The 18393-nt window shown below is 33.5% G+C and overlaps 1 protein-coding gene across 1 annotated transcript; it reads right to left on the bottom strand.

The window, feature by feature from the left end:
- Positions 1-502: 502 nt before the first annotated feature.
- On the bottom strand, positions 503-16826 carry LOC145323619 (uncharacterized). The gene is made up of 19 exons (XM_080166011.1): positions 16749-16826; positions 16360-16433; positions 15717-15777; positions 15299-15354; positions 14690-14792; positions 14114-14171; positions 13704-13798; positions 10026-10089; positions 9443-9536; positions 8246-8323; positions 7513-7591; positions 7265-7321; positions 6651-6731; positions 6216-6282; positions 2931-3017; positions 2329-2461; positions 1782-1954; positions 1393-1596; positions 503-1251 (listed from the first exon to the last, which is right to left on the bottom strand). Exons 2-19 carry the CDS (start codon positions 16430-16432, stop codon positions 1165-1167), a joined length of 1650 nt encoding a protein of 549 aa, XP_080022137.1. The 5' UTR covers position 16433; positions 16749-16826; the 3' UTR covers positions 503-1164.
- Positions 16827-18393: the final 1567 nt, after the last annotated feature.

The raw sequence follows: 18393 nt of genomic DNA, 5'->3' as shown, positions 1-18393 counted from the left end.
AATGAACGATATATTAATGTACATCACAAATTATGATCACATAAACTCTAAGGTTGATAATAGATATTTCTCGCATGATGCCAGACATAGTTTTTTCGTATGAATGAGAACCGGTTCCTATTCACCGGATTCGAATGAATACGAGAAAAATGATTACTTAGAAAAAAATGTATTTAATATACTGCTAATTTGTCCAATCAAGTCTTTATGGAAGTTCCCTAAAATCTGAACCTAGTAATAGTGTCTAACATTTTATCTTTGTGACGTAACAAAAATCGAAGGATGAGAGGGGAGGTGGGAAAGAAAACCCCTAAAAAAGAGATGGATTTTTGTTACGTCACGAAGATAAAAAGTTAGACACTATTTCTAGGTTCCTAAAATCTTCGGATTGTTTCTAATCCAACTGCCGCTTTTTAGTAATCCAAAAATTAAACTTGCCGCTCTAAAAATGGAAGGCTTTGCATGGTTTATAAACAAAATGTATATTTTTAAAACAAAAAAATGCAATGTTTGAACTATTTATTACGTATAAAAAATGATACATACAGCACAAACTATTTATTATGTAGTAACTATTTACAAATAAAACTAAAATATATTCATAATTTTAATTTAAACTCATTTTTACATTTTATCCCGTATTAATTTTACATAGAGTATTAATGCTTATAATACTAACACAAGATAAAAAAAAAGAATTAACCTAAGATTTTGCTGAAATAATTAAATTATTTCATATTTAACCACTTTAAATTTAAAATTATTGAGAACTTTTAGGAATGTCAAATTACATCAAGTCTTAAGATTATAAGATTAAAATAAGATTAGTTTTAACTAATTCCTAAGACTTTAGAAAAAAAGGATAAATAACTATTACGTATTTATATTCTGTTAGTTTTAGACACAAAATTTTAGGAAATTATATAAAAAAAAACAGACTAAATATTAAAGTTTAGCGTACTTTTGTTTTGAGAATTTATCATATCTTTGTGGATGGAAAAAAAGGCATTTCACAGTAAAAATAATTGTCATGGCAGTATAAGCAACCATAATTTACAATAAAAATTATGATTTTTATCCAGTTACTTACTTCCTTGTCCTTGTCGGATTTCTACAGTAACAATAACAAATGCATAATGGTCATAGGCTACAGGACAAACCTGGTCATAACTGGCTGCAGCGGATGCCTACGTCCTTGGCCAGGTCAGCTTGCAGCCGCATCTCCATCCGGTTTTTGGCCTTGTCACTGTCCTGTAAATAAACATATAATGTTTCCACTTCTATCATGAATAATAAATGATAATGGTATGTAAAAAACATATAAATTATAAAATAAAGAGTGATGTTTTTGAAATTTAAGTATTTATTAAAAATGGCTGCCGAAAATTGTACCTGATTAACATCAGCAGCTGATCCAATATGGCTGACCGTGGGTGCCCGGCTGAACTCACTACTGCGCACACTCCCAGTTGGCGAATTGCCGCCATCTTTCAACAATGGAACACTCAGCTGATCCATTTTGCGTGGTCGCTGAAAACTGTTTCCATTTTTGGCGGGCTTAGGTTTCGTTGTTGGGCCGGGTTTACTTGGCTGCTCCTAGAAAATATTTTATTGATGACTAGCAATAGAAAAATTTTTAGGTGTACAAATCCCCTTGTAAGGAGGATGTAACAACATGTTCAAGACCAAAATGCCTCTTATTCATGGTAGTTCAAAGTCCTATATTTACAGTCCTAATTAGTAGAACTTGTGTTGTATTTAAAAAATTAAGAAGTATTTACTTGAAGCTGTGTTTGCTGTGGCAATATCTGTTGTGGCTGTTGCTGTGGATATACTTGATTTTGTTGTTGAGGAAACACTTGATGTTGTTCTTGAAAGACTTGTTGTTGATGAAGCTGATGCAACTTCTGTTCTAGTTCAGCATTGTAGCTCTGCTGCTGCTCAAAGGCAAGTTCTAAAAATTTCAAAGTTCAAATAAATTCAGATCAGATTATTACAAGCTTTAGAGATCTTAAGTCACAAAAGGATTTAGTTAAAGGTGATATTGACATTGTGAGCATTCTTGAGTAATATTTGTGAGCTACAAACCTGAGTATTGTACATGTCCCTGCATCATAGGGGTAATATTAATATTTGTGAGCTACCAACCTGAGTATTGTACAGGTCCCTGCATCATTGGGGTAATATTAATATTTGTGAGCTACCAACCTGAGTATTGTACAGGTCCCTGCATCATTGGGGTAATATTAATATTTGTGAGCTACAAACCTGAGTATTGTACAGGTCCCTGCATCATAGGGGTAATATTAATATTTGTGAGCTACCAACCTGAGTATTGTACAGGCCCCTGCATCATAGGGGTAATGTTTACATTTGTAAGAACTCCATTAATAAGCTGTACATATTGTCCCTCTTGTGTGAGGAAGAAACTACCATCAGGATGAGTTTGAGCTATGATCTCCTAAAAATAACAAATAAATGTTACGAAAACAAATAAAATTTCATTTCATAATAGCTTGACAAATTGAATTTTAAATTATATATTCTGATCATAGAAATCTACACACAAAATTTCTTTTGTCTTTCTGTAAAAGCTTCCAATAAAATCCTATTTTTCAAGAAATTTGCTGCTCCATCAAAGTTTAACAAACAAACAGACAGACAGTCATCAGAGAAAATAGATTTTATTCATAGATTTTCAATGTCCTCCAGATCCTTGCATTAAAATAAGACCAACAAAAAAAAATGTGTTATACAGTAGATTCTTATTGGTAAAGAAATTATTTGCATTAAAATCCATTAGCTATCTTTGATAACACCTACAAAAATAATAAAACTAACATGTAAAATTAATTGTAGAGCCAACTGATTGTTTTATTACCATAACTTCTCAATAAACTACATATTCGATATATTATGATAAAATCTACCTGGTGTTTTAATAAAGAATTTTGATCTAGTGGCTGAGGTTCTATCTGTTGTACATTGGCTGCAGTTTCATAGTGATGGCTAATACTATAATAGAGCAAGTTACTTTCAGAACTGTTTACCTAATAGTCTGAGGTGATTGATTTTTTTAATCAATCATGCATTTTTGTTAAGTAAAACATAAATAAAATATTTGATTTTTACACAAAAAGCCTGATAAGCACTGATAACTCCCTCACGTCCCCCAAACCCTTTTTATTAGTAGCGAAGCTACTCTATAATTCACAATGTCCGTCCGTCCGTCCGTCCGTCTGTCCGTCCGTCCGTAATTAATGAATTGGGGGAAACGTGATTTTCTCGGCTCCTATAAAAGATAGAGAGCTGAAATTTTTTGACAACATTCCGATCATTAAGGAGCACATTTAACTATAAAACATCAATGGTGGTCGGACTGCTTTTTAGCAGGTTTTAGGCTATTTTTTATATTTTTCAAATTTTCCTCATATCTTTGGTGTTTATGGTCCGATTTTCGAATTTTTTTCAGTTAAAGATATCAAAATTAAATTTCCCGTCATTTGAAGAAAACAACAATGACGGTCAGACTGCCTTTTTGCAGGTTTTTGGCTATTTTTATATTTTTCACATTTCCCCCCATATCTTTGGTGTTTATGGTCCGATTTTCGAAATTTTTTCAGTTAAAGATATCAAAATTAAATTTCCTGTCGTTTGAAGAAAACAACATTGACAGTCAGACTGCCTTTTTGCAGGTTTTAGGCTATTTTTTATATTTTCCAAATTTTCCTCATATCTTTGGTGTTTATGGTCCGATTTTCAAAATTTTTTCAGTTAAAGTTATCAAAACAAATTTCCCGTCATTTGAAGAAAACAACAATGACGGTCAGACTGCCTTTTTGCAGGTTTTTGGCTATTTTTATATTTTTTACATTTTTACCCATATCTTTGGTGTTTATAGTCCAATTTTCATAAATTTTTCAGTTAAAGATATTAAAATTAAATTTCTGGCGTTTTAAGAAAAGAAACAATGGCGGCAGGTTTTTAGCTATTTTTATATGTTGATATATTTCCCCATATCTTTGGCATTTTTGGTCCAATTTTAAAACTTTTTTTGCGTTAACAGTTTCAAAATATTTTTTCCCATTGTTATGTGCATCTAGTATGTAATTTACTTTAACCATCTTCATCATACAAAATAAAACAAGGCTTCATGTTTATTTTCTCCAATAAATCTATTATTGATTTTAATAAATCAACTTTAAATCTACTTCTACGTATTCCCATCCACAATTTTGTGCTTCGCTACTTATGGATGTTGTCATCCTTGTTTTTGTAATAAATTGAAAATTGGGAGGGGAAAATATGGATACTCTTACTCATATTATTTTTACTATTTTTCAGGAATTTAAACAAAATTTGATTAGGTAATATTAAATAATATTGAACCATCCAAATTTAATTTTAATCAATGTATTCCTTCTATGAAAAAACTCAAACAAAAATTTAATATGTAGGACTAGTCTATTAAATAAAATATTAAGTTTTTTTGTCTGAAGCTTAAGATTTCGATAACTACTAAACATAGGCGTCCAAGGGGGGGGGGTAATGGGCCATTTGGCACCCCCAAAATTTTGTGAACAATACCCCCCCCAAAAAAAAATTACCCCTACCTTGGGGGTGCCGTAGGCACCCCCAACGATTTTGGGGGGGGTATTTACCCCCCAAACCATTTTGGGGGGGGTAATTACCCACCCCCCCAAAAAAATAAATGTTCTTAAAAAAAAATTTTACTGAAAATTTTTTTTGGGGGGGGAGGGAGTAATCCCCGCCCCCCCCCCCCCCTAAAAAAAGTCATAGTTTGACTCGAGCCTTGAGGTGTAATATATTTTATGTTCCTCGTTTGGTCTCCTAATAGTTAATGAAAAGTATATCCTAATGTTTTAATTAAATCAGATCTTGAAGACGACATTTAAACCGGCTTCCAAAAAACAGGTTTCTTACGAATACGTTCATAGCAGACAGATTGTTATTGTTTACAAATTTCATCATACACGCTAAACGAGAATAAAAAAGTGAAGTTATATTTTAATTGAAAAAAAAGACTTAAAGTTATTTTGGTGAACTGTGTTACCAAAAATAAAATAAGTAGTACATTAGTCGTTGAAATATCAAGCTTTATATCATTGCAAACTGTCAGTCAGTCATAAAATCTTTAGGGTAGGGCAGGGCCAAGTCAGTTGCTAGGCGAAATCGTTATTATTTTGACATATCTTCATTAAATGACATTTATCTCCATGTTCTAATCGATTGACAGAAAATTACATAAAACATAAGTTGTTTGTTGTTAAATTGCCTACAAAAAAGTATAAAAGCAAATTTTTGTGAGATGATTTTTACGGGTACTTATTGGGTCTCAAAGTCGAACGAGAAAAAAAACATTTTTTGATTATTTTTAAAGGTCAGAAAAAGATTGGGTTGTACAAAAACGGGTAAGAGTTAGGAGTCTATACGTCTTCATGGGACAGAATAAGCATTCAATTTCATTGAAATCATTAAAAAAGCTTGTTTAGTTTTCTCAAACTCGTGTTTTCTAAAGGGTAAAAAGGGAGGAGAAAAATAGCCTAAAACCACTCAAAGGATTGACCTATAATAGTTTTGAACCATCATGGGATCTATGTGAAGCTTTCCTAAAAAGGAGAACTCAGTATTAAAAGTAATGAAATCTGAAGCTATAGTCAAATAAACCTTACTTACTACTTTATGTTATAGGATAGTACTTATTAACTTAATAGATTAGGTAGGTGCTTTTTTTACATAATTAAATTACCCCCCCAAAAAATTTTACCCCCGGGGTAAATTAGTTTGGGGGGGGTAATTACCCCCCCCAACAGATTTGGAGGGAGTATTTACCCCCCCCCAACAGACTTTAGGGGGGGTAATTACCCCCCCCCCCCAAACAAATTTTACCCCCGGGGTAAAAATTTTGGGGGGGGTAAAAAAAAATTTCGGCGCGCTTCGCGCGCCATTTTACCCCCCCCAAACACGAATTACCCCCCCACCCCTAAAATTTTTTACCCCCCCCCAAAAAAAAAGCTTGAACGCCCCTGCTACTAAACCCATAAATTGCTCCATTTTAGTAAAGCTTTACATAGGTCTGGTGAGGATTTTAGGGTATCTAACTGTTATTCATTTAACTCTTTGATTAGAGAATCCCTAGATGCTAGGAGCGGTTCAGCTAATATTTTGATAAAGTATTGAAAGTAATGATTCCTTGGAACTTGTTGATGATGTTGTAGGCTGGAGTAGGCTGAACTTATTGGAGTCACTGCTTGCCCAGGCCTATAATGATGTCAGTTTGCATAAATAAATACATTTTTTTATAGTTAAGCTACTCTACAATTCAATATATCTGTCTGCTAGTCCGTCTGTAACGCTATGCGGGAAGATTGACTGTAAATTTAGGTAATATTCCTTAAGCATTCATGTCGTCAATATACAACTAACTTGGTCCGTCGGTCCGTCAATAATGCTACATAAAACGTACATATATCTTTTTATAGGGGTTTCTTGATGATCGTTTGTCCATCCATGATTTTTTTATTGATTCATGAATGATACCACAATAATAATACCACAAAAGTTCAACAAGGAAACTTTTGCGATTTTTTTGTCATTATTTTTAACAGGTGCTTGACATATCTTATTACCTGGAAACCATTTCATATTGATGTTTAGTGGCTAAATTTGCATCCGCCTGAGACAGGCTCGCCATATCCGCTGCCCATATCCTAAAACCAATTTAAATTTTAATTATTTTAGATTTTTAAAAGCAAAGATGCAAAGTATTAAACCCAAGGGAGGGAGGGAACATTCGGCTGTTTATTTCACTAGTCCCCAAGGTTTTATAGTAATGCTTTTTTATTCGTTGGCTTAATAACTTTGGGGACTTTAATTTATTTTTGATTAATTGTTTCATAAAATTGAGTGTCCAAAAGCGTTTCAACCACTAATTGTAACCTACAGAAAAGAAAATTTTCTTTAATCTAACAGCTATTGTCTTATCCTTTAGATCCCTGATTAAATTCATCTCATAGATAAGTATACAACCAAAAAATAAACTTGTGTTTAGACGAGAACCTTTACCCCTGCAGGGCTTTCTTATTGCAACCTAACCTTAAATAAGAATCAAAATATCCAAAATTTCTAAATATCTTAAATTCAATTTGAATGTGACTGGCAAAATATTTTCAAAATTAATTAAAACGTTGTAACCATTATTTTTTTGCAAGTAAGTTAATTTTTTTAATATTTTGAATCGTACCTGGCATCTTCAACGGATTCTGCTATTTCTTTCTTGGTCAACGCTTTCATATTCTTTCTAAAATTACGGAAAAATAAGGTTTTCAAAAAGGGATATTTACCAAAAGAACATCTAATTTTAATTGAAAAAGTTGTCAAAAAAGAGATTTAGCAAAGAATTTCTTTTATATGTTTGTTTTTATTCATTTCTTTTTATATCCGCAGACAAATGTTTGTTAATCCTATGAAATAAATAAATATATGATTTACCTAAGTAGAAGAACTAGAATTGTGATAGCCACCCAAATAACAGAACTTATAATTGAACCAAATAAACTCATTTCCATACCTAAAAATATCAAATTATGATTGTTAAAAAAATATATTTGGCGATGTAAAATTATAAGGTTTTTTTTTGTCTGAAACTTAAGATTTAAATAACTTTAAACCAATTGAGTTCTACAAAGGGAAGCTTCACATAGGTCCATTTATGGTTTTTTTCAGTCTTGGGATAGTTTTACACTATTTGTCTATTGCCTCGATTCCTACCCCTTCGAATACAGAGCTATTATATGCTAGGGGTGCAGTCGCTAGTTAGCAATATATTAGCAAGAATGGGAATATCCATACATACATATTCCAAGTAAAGAACAAATAATAAATTAACAAATTGTGTGTCTTGCCTAGGTAAGCTGCCAACTTCTTATCATAAACAAAAGATGCCTTGCTCAAAATTTTATACTCATGCATTGTCATTGCCATGGCGTTGGACAAAGCTCACCCGAAAAGTCAAACAAAGTTTTTAAATAACGCTTTCCTTTGAGTTAGATTTACAACTTTGGGGACTTCATTGAATTTTGATTGGTTGGTTTATTAAGTTGAATGTTCAAGCGCTCTAACCACTAATTGTACGCTACAAAAGAGGTAATTTTGTGAATCATAATTGGGAGTTTACATAAATTTATTGGCCATTGTCTTATCCCTTTAGATCCCAGTATGTTACCTATTGCAAGAGGAATATGGTGTTCATGCGTTCCAGTCCATGTTTTGGGTCTATGGTGAGGATATGCTGTATACTGGCCTACAAAACAACAATTATTTGGGTCTATGGTGAGGATATGCTGTATACTGGCCTACAAAACAACAATTATTTGGGTCTATGGTGAGGGAATGCTGTATACTGGCCTACAAAACAACAATTATTTGGGTCTATGGTGAGGGAATGCTGTATACTGGCCTACAAAACAACAATTATTTGGGTCTATGGTGGAGGAATGCTGTATACTGGCCTACAAAACAACAATTATTTGGGTCTATGGTGAGGATATGCTGTATACTGGCCTACAAAACAACAATTATTTGGGTCTATGGTGTGGGAATGGTGTATACTAGCCTACAGAACAATAATTATTTGGGTCTATGGTGGGGAAATGCTGTATACTGGCCTACAATAAATATTCAATTTAATTACAAGGGAATTTATATCCATAATTTGCGCAGCTCTACAAGTAAGTATTATAAACAACAAATAAAAATACTGATAATAATCACGAAACCTAGCACGTGAAAGTACTTTTTATGTTGTTTGTAAGACAGACGGACGAACATACACTAATCATTGAGTATCTGCGCTACTTTTAAACGAAATTAACGCAATTTTTGTACGTATTAACTTTTGTGATATTCCAATCATAATGTAGGTGATCTAATTCATAAATGGTTAAAAATGGTAACAATACCGATGTAAATATTAGTCTAATATCCCTAATAAAATATTCATAGAAAATCTTTAACATGATAGGCTGATAAACGTCTTTTTATAAAAATCTAGATATATTTAGGATTTGATTAATTTATTTCCGCGAGTCTCCCTTAAAAGCAATATTAGCTTAGTCTTTTTCGTACTGTAGAAAATATTTTGCAGAATGGCTTCGAAACCGATTAACATCCTCTGGATTAGAACCGGTTCTCAGCCAAAAAAAAATCCTTAATCATATATAGCATCGTATTACAAACAACTTTCCACAAATTTTAAAATAAAAATCATTAAATTAATACCAGTTTTGTTAGACCTGGCTTTCTGCCCCTCGTAACTAACTAAACTGGTTTTAATCTTATATTTTTATATTTTAATATCTTTATAAAGCTGTCTATTGTACGTCGCGATAAATAACAATTTCTTAAATAATGTCTAACTTACCCAGCCACTGTCCTTGTAGTTCATAATGATCATTATGAAACCTGGTATGAAATTGTGTGTCTCGGTACAGGGAAAAACAGGACAAGTACCAAAACTGAAGAAAAAAATAAGTTTGTTAATATTTCTATATAACTAACTAGCTGCTGAGCCCCTAGCATCTAGGGGTTCTGTAGTCTAAAGGAAAGCGATGGAAAAAAAATAGCATTAAACCAACCCAAAAACGAAAATTATATCATAAAATAGTCTAATACAATCACAGGACCTATGTGAAGCTTACTTAGAATGGATAACACCATCAGTTCATTAAATAGTTATAGAGATCTTAAGCTTCAGACAAAATGGGTTACTACTTTATTTTAAGGTTTGTCCGTTTGCTCTTACTTGTCATTATTTACCCAATAGTCCTGTGAATCAAAAAAACAGAAATCAAAAATAGAAGAACAATTGTATCATTAAAAAATAAGTCGAAAAGGCAAAAAAGAAAGGACTCTCTGTTAATACGATTTCAAGATTATTCCTTACTGTTACAGGAATCATCAGGCAATCTTTGAAATTTATAGAACGATTCTAGAGAGTACTTTACCTTGATAGGTGAACCAAGCGTGTTCTTTGTATGAAATTGTCGACGTGATTCATATTCCAGAGAACTAAATAAAGAAAATTAATTTAGTTTTATTGCATAGGCCTGCAGAAGGGTGGTTTATCCCCCACCCCCTCCCCTAGCAATATTGGGCGTCACCCTCCTAACTGACATGGGTCTACACACCCCTGACACATCAAAGAAAAGTAAGTGTGGTGTTAAGTAAAAAAGTCACATTCCCCAAACATACTTTTGAGTATGTTAATTATGTAACAACCCTAGCAATAAAATAACACCTCTTTTGTTGTCTGTATTTCAACCAGCTACACACCCCTCGATTTTGTTTTATGCCGGGTGTCAAAATTTTAGATGAGCTATGAGCACCCCAGTGCTATTAAGCCCTGTTTCAAAGCTACATAGTTTGTAAATCAACATGAGCAATTACGTCAAATAGTATTGAAGCCCTTTAAAGTAATATGAGCAAAGATTGAGATAGTGAGGTGGAGACTAAAAAGAAAAACATTTTTTTTAAAGGTTACAACTACAAAGAGTAGCATCGTTCTAAAATTTCAGTCCACAAAAGAGAAGTAGTCAAATTCAAGAAGCTTTACTTTTCACTTGAATTCCTTGATTTTAAAGAAAAGTATTACATAACATATCGATTGTCCAACATTTTACTGATTTAACTCATCAATTACTTATTTCTAGTAATTTGATTTCTTGCTTAAATTGGTAGATATGAATAGCTCAAGTATTATTTTGTTGTTTTTAGTAGCGAAGACACTCTATAAGATTTTGTATGCTTCTGTCCTTTCTGTAATACTACTGCATCTTTATACTGTTAAGTTAGGTTTGGACATGGCGTAAAGGCTTTGAGTATGTGCGGAAAGATAATGCTAAAATTTCAATATTAACATGCCTACTGACGGATACAATTTACAAAGTAGCCACTGGACAAAAAAAAACTGTACTTACTTGCATGTGTCCAGGTATCCTGCAAGAATTATACAGGCTGTCAGGATGACAACGATTACCAGAACTATACTTACTTGCATGTGTCCAGGTATCCTGCAAGGATTATACAGGCTGTCAGGATGACAACCAGTACCAGAACTATACTTACTTGCATGTGTCCAGGTATCCTGCAAGGATTATAAAGGCTGTCAGGATGACAACCAGTAACAGAACTTTACTTACTTGCATGTGTCCAGTTATCCTGCAAGGATTATACAGGCTGTCAGGATGACAACCAGTAACAGAACTTTACTTACTTGCATGTGTCCAGGTATCCTGCAAGGATTATACAGGCTGTCAGGATGACAACAAGTACCAGAACTATACTTACTTGCATGTGTCCAGGTATCCTGCAAGGATTATACAGGCTGTCATGATGACAACAAGTACCAGAACTATACCTACTTGCATGTGTCCAGGTATCCTGCAAGGATTATACAGGCTGTCAGGATGACAAACAGTACCAGAACTATACATACTTGCATGTGTCCAGGTATCCTGCAGGGATTATACAGGCTGTCAGGATGACAACCAGTACCAGAACTATACTTACTTGCATGTGTCCAGGATGACAACCAGTACCAGAACTATATTTACTTGCATGTGTCCAGGTATCCTGCAAGTATTATACAGGCTGTCAGGATGACAACAAGTACCAGAACTATACTTACTTGCATGTGTCCAGGTATCCTGCAAGGATTATACAGGCTGTCAGGATGACAACAAGTACCAGAACTCTACTTACTTAAATGTGTCCAGGTATCCTGCAAGGATCATACAGGCTGTCAGGATGACAACAAGTACCAGAACTATACCTACTTGCATGTGTCCAGGTATCCTGCAAGGATTATACAGGCTGTCAGGATGACAAACAGTACCAGAACTATACTTACTTGCATGTGTCCAGGTATCCTGCAAGGATTATACAGGCTGTCAGGATGACAACCAGTACCAGAACTATACTTACTTGCATGTGTCCAGGATGACAACCAGTACCAGAACTATATTTACTTGCATGTGTCCAGGTATCCTGCAAGGATTATACAGGCTGTCAGGATGACAAACAGTACCAGAACTATACTTACTTGCATGTGTCCAGGTATCCTGCAAGGATTATACAGGCTGTCAGGATGACAACCAGTACCAGAACTATACTTACTTGCATGTGTCCAGGATGACAACCAGTACCAGAACTATATTTACTTGCATGTGTCCAGGTATCCTGCAAGTATTATACAGGCTGTCAGGATGACAACAAGTACCAGAACTATACTTACTTGCATGTGTCCAGGTATCCTGCAAGGATTATACAGGCTGTCAGGGTGACAACCAGTACCAGAACTATACTTACTTGCATGTGTTTAGGTATCCTGCAAGGAATATACAGGCTGTCAGGATGACAACGAGTTTCAGAACTATACTTACTTGCATGTGTCCAGGTATCCTGCAAGGAATATACAGGCTGTCAGGATGACAACCAGTACCAGAACTATACTTACTTGCATGTGTCCAGGTATCCTGCAAGGATTATACAGGCTGTCAGGATGACAACAAGTAACAGAACTATACTTACTTGCATGTGTCCAGGTATCCTGCAAGGATTATACAGGCTGTCAGGATGACAACAAGTACCAGAACTATACCTACTTGCATGTGTCCAGGTATCCTGCAAGGATTATACAGGCTGTCAGGATGACAACCAGTACCAGAACTATACTTACTTGCATGTGTCCAGGATGACAACCAGTACCAGAACTATATTTACTTGCATGTGTCCAGGTATCCTGCAAGTATTATACAGGCTGTCAGGATGACAACAAGTACCAGAACTATACTTACTTGCATGTGTCCAGGTATCCTGCAAGGATTATACAGGCTGTCAGGATGACAAACAGTACCAGAACTATACTTACTTGCATGTGTCCAGGTATCCTGCAAGGATTATACAGGCTGTCAGGATGACAACCAGTACCAGAACTATACTTACTTGCATGTGTCCAGGATGACAACCAGTACCAGAACTATATTTACTTGCATGTGTCCAGGTATCCTGCAAGTATTATACAGGCTGTCAGGATGACAACAAGTACCAGAACTATACTTACTTGCATGTGTCCAGGTATCCTGCAAGGATTATACAGGCTGTCAGGGTGACAACCAGTACCAGAACTATACTTACTTGCATGTGTTTAGGTATCCTGCAAGGAATATACAGGCTGTCAGGATGACAACGAGTTTCAGAACTATACTTACTTGCATGTGTCCAGGTATCCTGCAAGGAATATACAGGCTGTCAGGATGACAACCAGTACCAGAACTATACTTACTTGCATGTGTCCAGGTATCCTGCAAGGATTATACAGGCTGTCAGGATGACAACAAGTAACAGAACTATACTTACTTGCATGTGTCCAGGTATCCTGCAAGGATTATACAGGCTGTCAGGATGACAACAAGTACCAGAACTATACCTACTTGCATGTGTCCAGGTATCCTGCAAGGATTATACAGGCTGTCAGGATGACAACCAGTACCAGAACTATACTTACTTGCATGTGTCCAGGATGACAACCAGTACCAGAACTATATTTACTTGCATGTGTCCAGGTATCCTGCAAGTATTATACAGGCTGTCAGGATGACAACAAGTACCAGAACTATACTTACTTGCATGTGTCCAGGTATCCTGCAAGGATTATACAGGCTGTCAGGATGACAAACAGAGCCAAAACTATTGTCATTACAACTAAAGTTACTGTCACCTAGAATATTAAAATGATTATGAACTTAGTATATTGGATAAAATGTCCTTCATTGCAATTTACAGTCAGACTGATTTTTGGATGCCATTGGCTGAATTGAAAATTACTCATCATCTATAAAAAATGGGTGTCTGTATTTTTAAAATAATTAGTTGATAGATATTTGTAATATTGTTCTTGCTGTGCTATTAATGTATATGATTGACCTTGTATTCACCCTAAATAGGATTAAAATAATGAGTTATAAGGTAAACTAAGGTAAATAAAATTAAGATTTGAAATTCTATTTTTGTTTTTGATTGTTAGTAAGTATACCTTAGCTCGTCCATACGATGGCAACTGACTGAAACCTCCTATTGAACCCCGCAAGGATCTAAACAAAAAATACTTTTAAATTTGAATGTAGTAATAAATTTTCTGGGTTTTTGTTTTAGAGGTTTCTCTGAGGGACAAGAGATATGGGATATGGACATTGGAAATAGACAAGGGATATGGTACATAAATTGAAACCATTTTACGACAGCTTTTAATATGCTGAAAAAGTGAATTTTTGTCAAGCGAAAAATTGAGGTTAAATGGTAACCCCAACCCAAATCTTCGAAGCAAGCCTCTAGAGGCTTGGGACAATAAGAATGACTAAACAAATTATAAATAACAGATCTATAGAATAGATGTATATACAGATAACTACTCCCTCCCTTTTCAATTACCTTTTTCGTCTGTTAGCAATTTTTTTCTGGTAATTGGCTGTGTTAATATTCCCGACACCATTGGTTGATTTTCAATGACCCATTAGAGAGTCAGCACAAGGTAATTGGAATGAGGTTATACAGTTATTAAACCCCTTCCCTATCTAGTGTTTTCTCTGATTCATAAATAATAAATTCATACCTGACACTCATAGATCCTCCAGATGGTCTAGGACCTTGTCTTCTGCTCATTACAAACAGGATTAGGAAAACTATGGAAGCCAGGATCACAAAGAAATGAGCACCTGGTAAAAAAATAAATATTATAATTATAATGAAATTAAATGTATGTTTGTTTACTATAATATAACCCAAAATAAATATAACTGTCTTTGTTAATAACAATAATAAAATAAGGAAAACAACATCCATAAGAAGCAAAGAGACAAAGTTACTTGTCGAGCGTGGAAAGATAAGAATAATAATAGAAAATCACAAAACCTTTACATATCAAAATATAATTGTCAGACGGACAAACTGATGGAACAAATATATATATAGAGTATCTTCGATTCTAAGAAAAAAAGCATCAACATTTTGTAAGAAATTAGGCTCATTACAGCTATTGCCTTCCGCAAATAATTTTTTGAAAGTTGTGTGTTTGGCAGTTGTGAGCTGACAATTTCAAAAGGGAGCCATTTGGCAAGATATTTTAATTCTTCTGATTTTTCTAAAATAAAAAGGTGGTTGTCAGTTGGCGTGACTTTTAACAAAGTTAGCTTCGTGTGGCTGCGGCTGTAGATTTCTTTACCTGTAACATAATTACAACCAGCAGAATTTCCATACGTCATAGCCTCACCACGCACACTAAATACAAAAATAATTAAATACAGTCACAACACACGACTGGAAAGCTAAATAGTCCACCCCCACCCTCTCATACTATTTGTTTAAACTCTACTGGAAGCTCCAACGCTTCAAAGTCCTTACTATGCAGGGACTTTTAAAATCCTATATACCCTAAAATAAGCATCAAAGTTTGTTTTCTTTCCCAAAAATTGTTTGTATTCCACTTTCAGTTTGGAGTAGTAGCAAAAAAATGCTTCACTTATTAATAAACAAGAAGTTGTCTAAATTAAAGAACTTTAAAAAAAAGATGTTACTAGCTTGATATTGCTACGCTACATTATTCTTATAATGAATTGTCATTATTTAGATTTATTTTTTACCTGACAAAAAGAAGGCATTCATCTCCAGGGAATGTTATCAAAAGCATGGGTATTGCAACACCTAGAATTAAATAAAAGTTATTTTTTCATTTAATTTCATTATTTATATTCATATTTATGCTTGTTTTTGAAGACTCTGCCGTTTTTGAAATCTTAGGCGAACATTTGTGGACAGACATAAATGCATCATCTTTAGAATATAAGAAATTAAATCTTTTACTGCGCATTTGTACACATTTTCGCCAAAAAAAAAGTAAACCATATGGCATTATATGAAAAACCATACTTCCTAAAAATCTAGCGAAAACTAGAAAAATTCCCCCCCGAGGTAAATAATAAGTGTTCATAGGCTTTAACTTGAAAATACATTGCTATGCTCTTCCATATTTTGCAACAAATTTTCATTTTTAATAATTCAATTATTCAGTAGAACTGTTAGAAATAAGAAAGCCATTAGAAAAAATATCATTATTAGAATAGAGTTATAAGGAAGATAAAATAGTTTGAGTTGTAAATAATTTTTAAGAAAACAAAAATTAAAGAATTCAATAAAAAGACAAATATAATAACCTACCAAGGGATATAACTCCTCCCACAAGTATGAGTACTAATAGTAGGACATATAACAAGTATAATAACTTACCAAGGGATATAACTCCTCCCACAAGTATGAGGCCAATGACCCAGCTTTCTCGCTTGATATTGGAACAACACATTCTAAAACAAATATTTTTTTCTTCAATAAAAATCATATTGTTATGGTTAATCTGGGGAATTTAGAAAAATTATTTTTAGTAGCAAAGCAACACTATAAATAAGTTTATATTTGTACACAGTTTATAATGGATTCATAGCAAATGGCCTTATCTTTTGTTTTATTGAAAAGTACTCGAAAATGACCATTTTTAAATTATTCTTTTCGTCAAAGTATTTTTTCCTCTATCTTTTCTTGATAATTCTCTAATTGATATCATATTGCTCCGCTACTTTTGGATTTAATCAATATTGTTTTCAATTAATAAAATAGTTAACCTTTATTTTTTCTTCTTTATTTTTTTTCGCCGGTTATTTCACTTTAAAATTGCATTTACTCACTTCATTTTAATTTCTAAAAACAAGTATACTATTACAAGTCACTGGCGGTTAGCACCTAATTAAAAGAAAATAGATTAAAACCATTCAATTAGCCAAAAAAAAAACATCCCATAGAAGCAATATCAACTCGACTTAAACAAAAATTTCTTTGTTTTGTTTTGATTTATAGCATATGTTTAAAACGAAGTATAATATGATACTATGTTTATTTTGCAGCGTATTTGATTGTGCGTACGAAGTATAATTATGTTGCCTCATGCACCACTGTATATAATAAGCTAAAATGTATATCCCCTCTTTTTCCTTCCTTCCCACGCCATTACTGAGTACCATCAAGACATTTGGACAATATTTAACAAACAAAAGAAACAATTTATGTTTTATGATTAGAGAAATAGAGATAATTGACAATTGACAATAAATTGATATTTCCCCATCTACTACCTTTAATTGCCTAGAAATATTCAAGGAGTTATTAAATTGTGGTAATACAAATAATTTTTTATTCTAATCCACTTTCCAAAGTGTTGAACACAGTAATAGTGTCTGACTTATTTTGACGAAACAAAAAAAATTAGCCAATGAGAGGCCGTTATTGACCAATGGTAAAATTTATAATGGCCTCTCATTGGCTATTTTTTTTGTTACGTCATAATCAGTCAGACACTATTACTGTGTTCCAAAGTGTTTATAAAAGAAAATTTAATTTCCAGTATGGCTTCGAAACCGATTAATATTCGCTGGATTAGAACCAGTTCTACGCCATACTTAAAAATCATGTAGAGTATTATGTACCAGTTTTGTTAGCCTTTTATTTACTATTGCGGAAATTTGTCTATATTACAATGCGATTATTAACTATTGTAAAATTACTTTTTATCCACAGAGCCAAATTAACTTTAAAATAAATAATTAGATTTTTGACATGTTATAATGTCTTAAATGTGTTGAGGAAGAGTGTGCTGTCTATATCTAGCCACCCCTCCCCCTTCCCCCTTTTATCTCTCTTTCTCTCTCTGCTAATCATTTTTAGATAGCAGGTAGAAAAATGCAATAACTTATAACAAATATACTTTCTTTTCAAAGCGAGGCTTTTCTTCATATTGATATAGGATGTGTCCTTCGTACTTAAAGGATATGCTGTCATGGTATTGTACATATATATTTTAAATCTTCCTAGCTTTCAAATAATGTATGACGATTCTGAATTCATGTTACATTTAGGTACACTTTTGAATTGTAGCATTTACATACGGAAAACCATTATTTTCTAAATTTCTATTCGCTTAATTTTTCAAAATATGATTCCTTGGAAGAAAAAGCATATTATCAAATGCCTCTGTGAACAAATATACATTTAATTGCGTCATAAAGTAAATGTGCCTCAATATTAGGTATCTTTTATTCTTTGCAATTTTACCCGTATGTAAAAGAAAATATTTTTTTATTGGACTGGCTAAAAAATACTCTGTATACCTAAAGGTAGCTGTATAGTTATACTGGCACTAAATGTTTATCAATGTTGTTTTGTCCAATTTTCTTCTCGTTGAATTTCGCTGTTATGATTGTTTGTCTATTTCAT

Source organism: Acartia tonsa, chromosome 7, assembly GCF_053477335.1.
Source record: "Acartia tonsa isolate MP-2025a chromosome 7, ASM5347733v1, whole genome shotgun sequence".
NCBI classification, from domain to species: domain Eukaryota; kingdom Metazoa; phylum Arthropoda; class Copepoda; order Calanoida; family Acartiidae; genus Acartia; species Acartia tonsa.
This window is presented reverse-complemented; position numbering and strand designations above follow the sequence as displayed.

Bases quoted from the DNA above. Each gene is read 5' to 3' on its own strand.
- LOC145323619 (XM_080166011.1), bottom strand. From the start codon at position 16,432: ATGTGTTGTTCCAATATCAAGCGAGAAAGCTGGGTCATTGGCCTCATA. The intron at 14,172-14,689 runs GTATGAATTTAT...TTTTTTGTTTAG, and splicing joins GGAGGATCTATGAGTGTCAG to ATCCTTGCGGGGTTCAATAG. The intron at 1,597-1,781 runs GTAAATACTTCT...AATATTTTCTAG, and splicing joins CACAGCAAACACAGCTTCAA to GAGCAGCCAAGTAAACCCGG.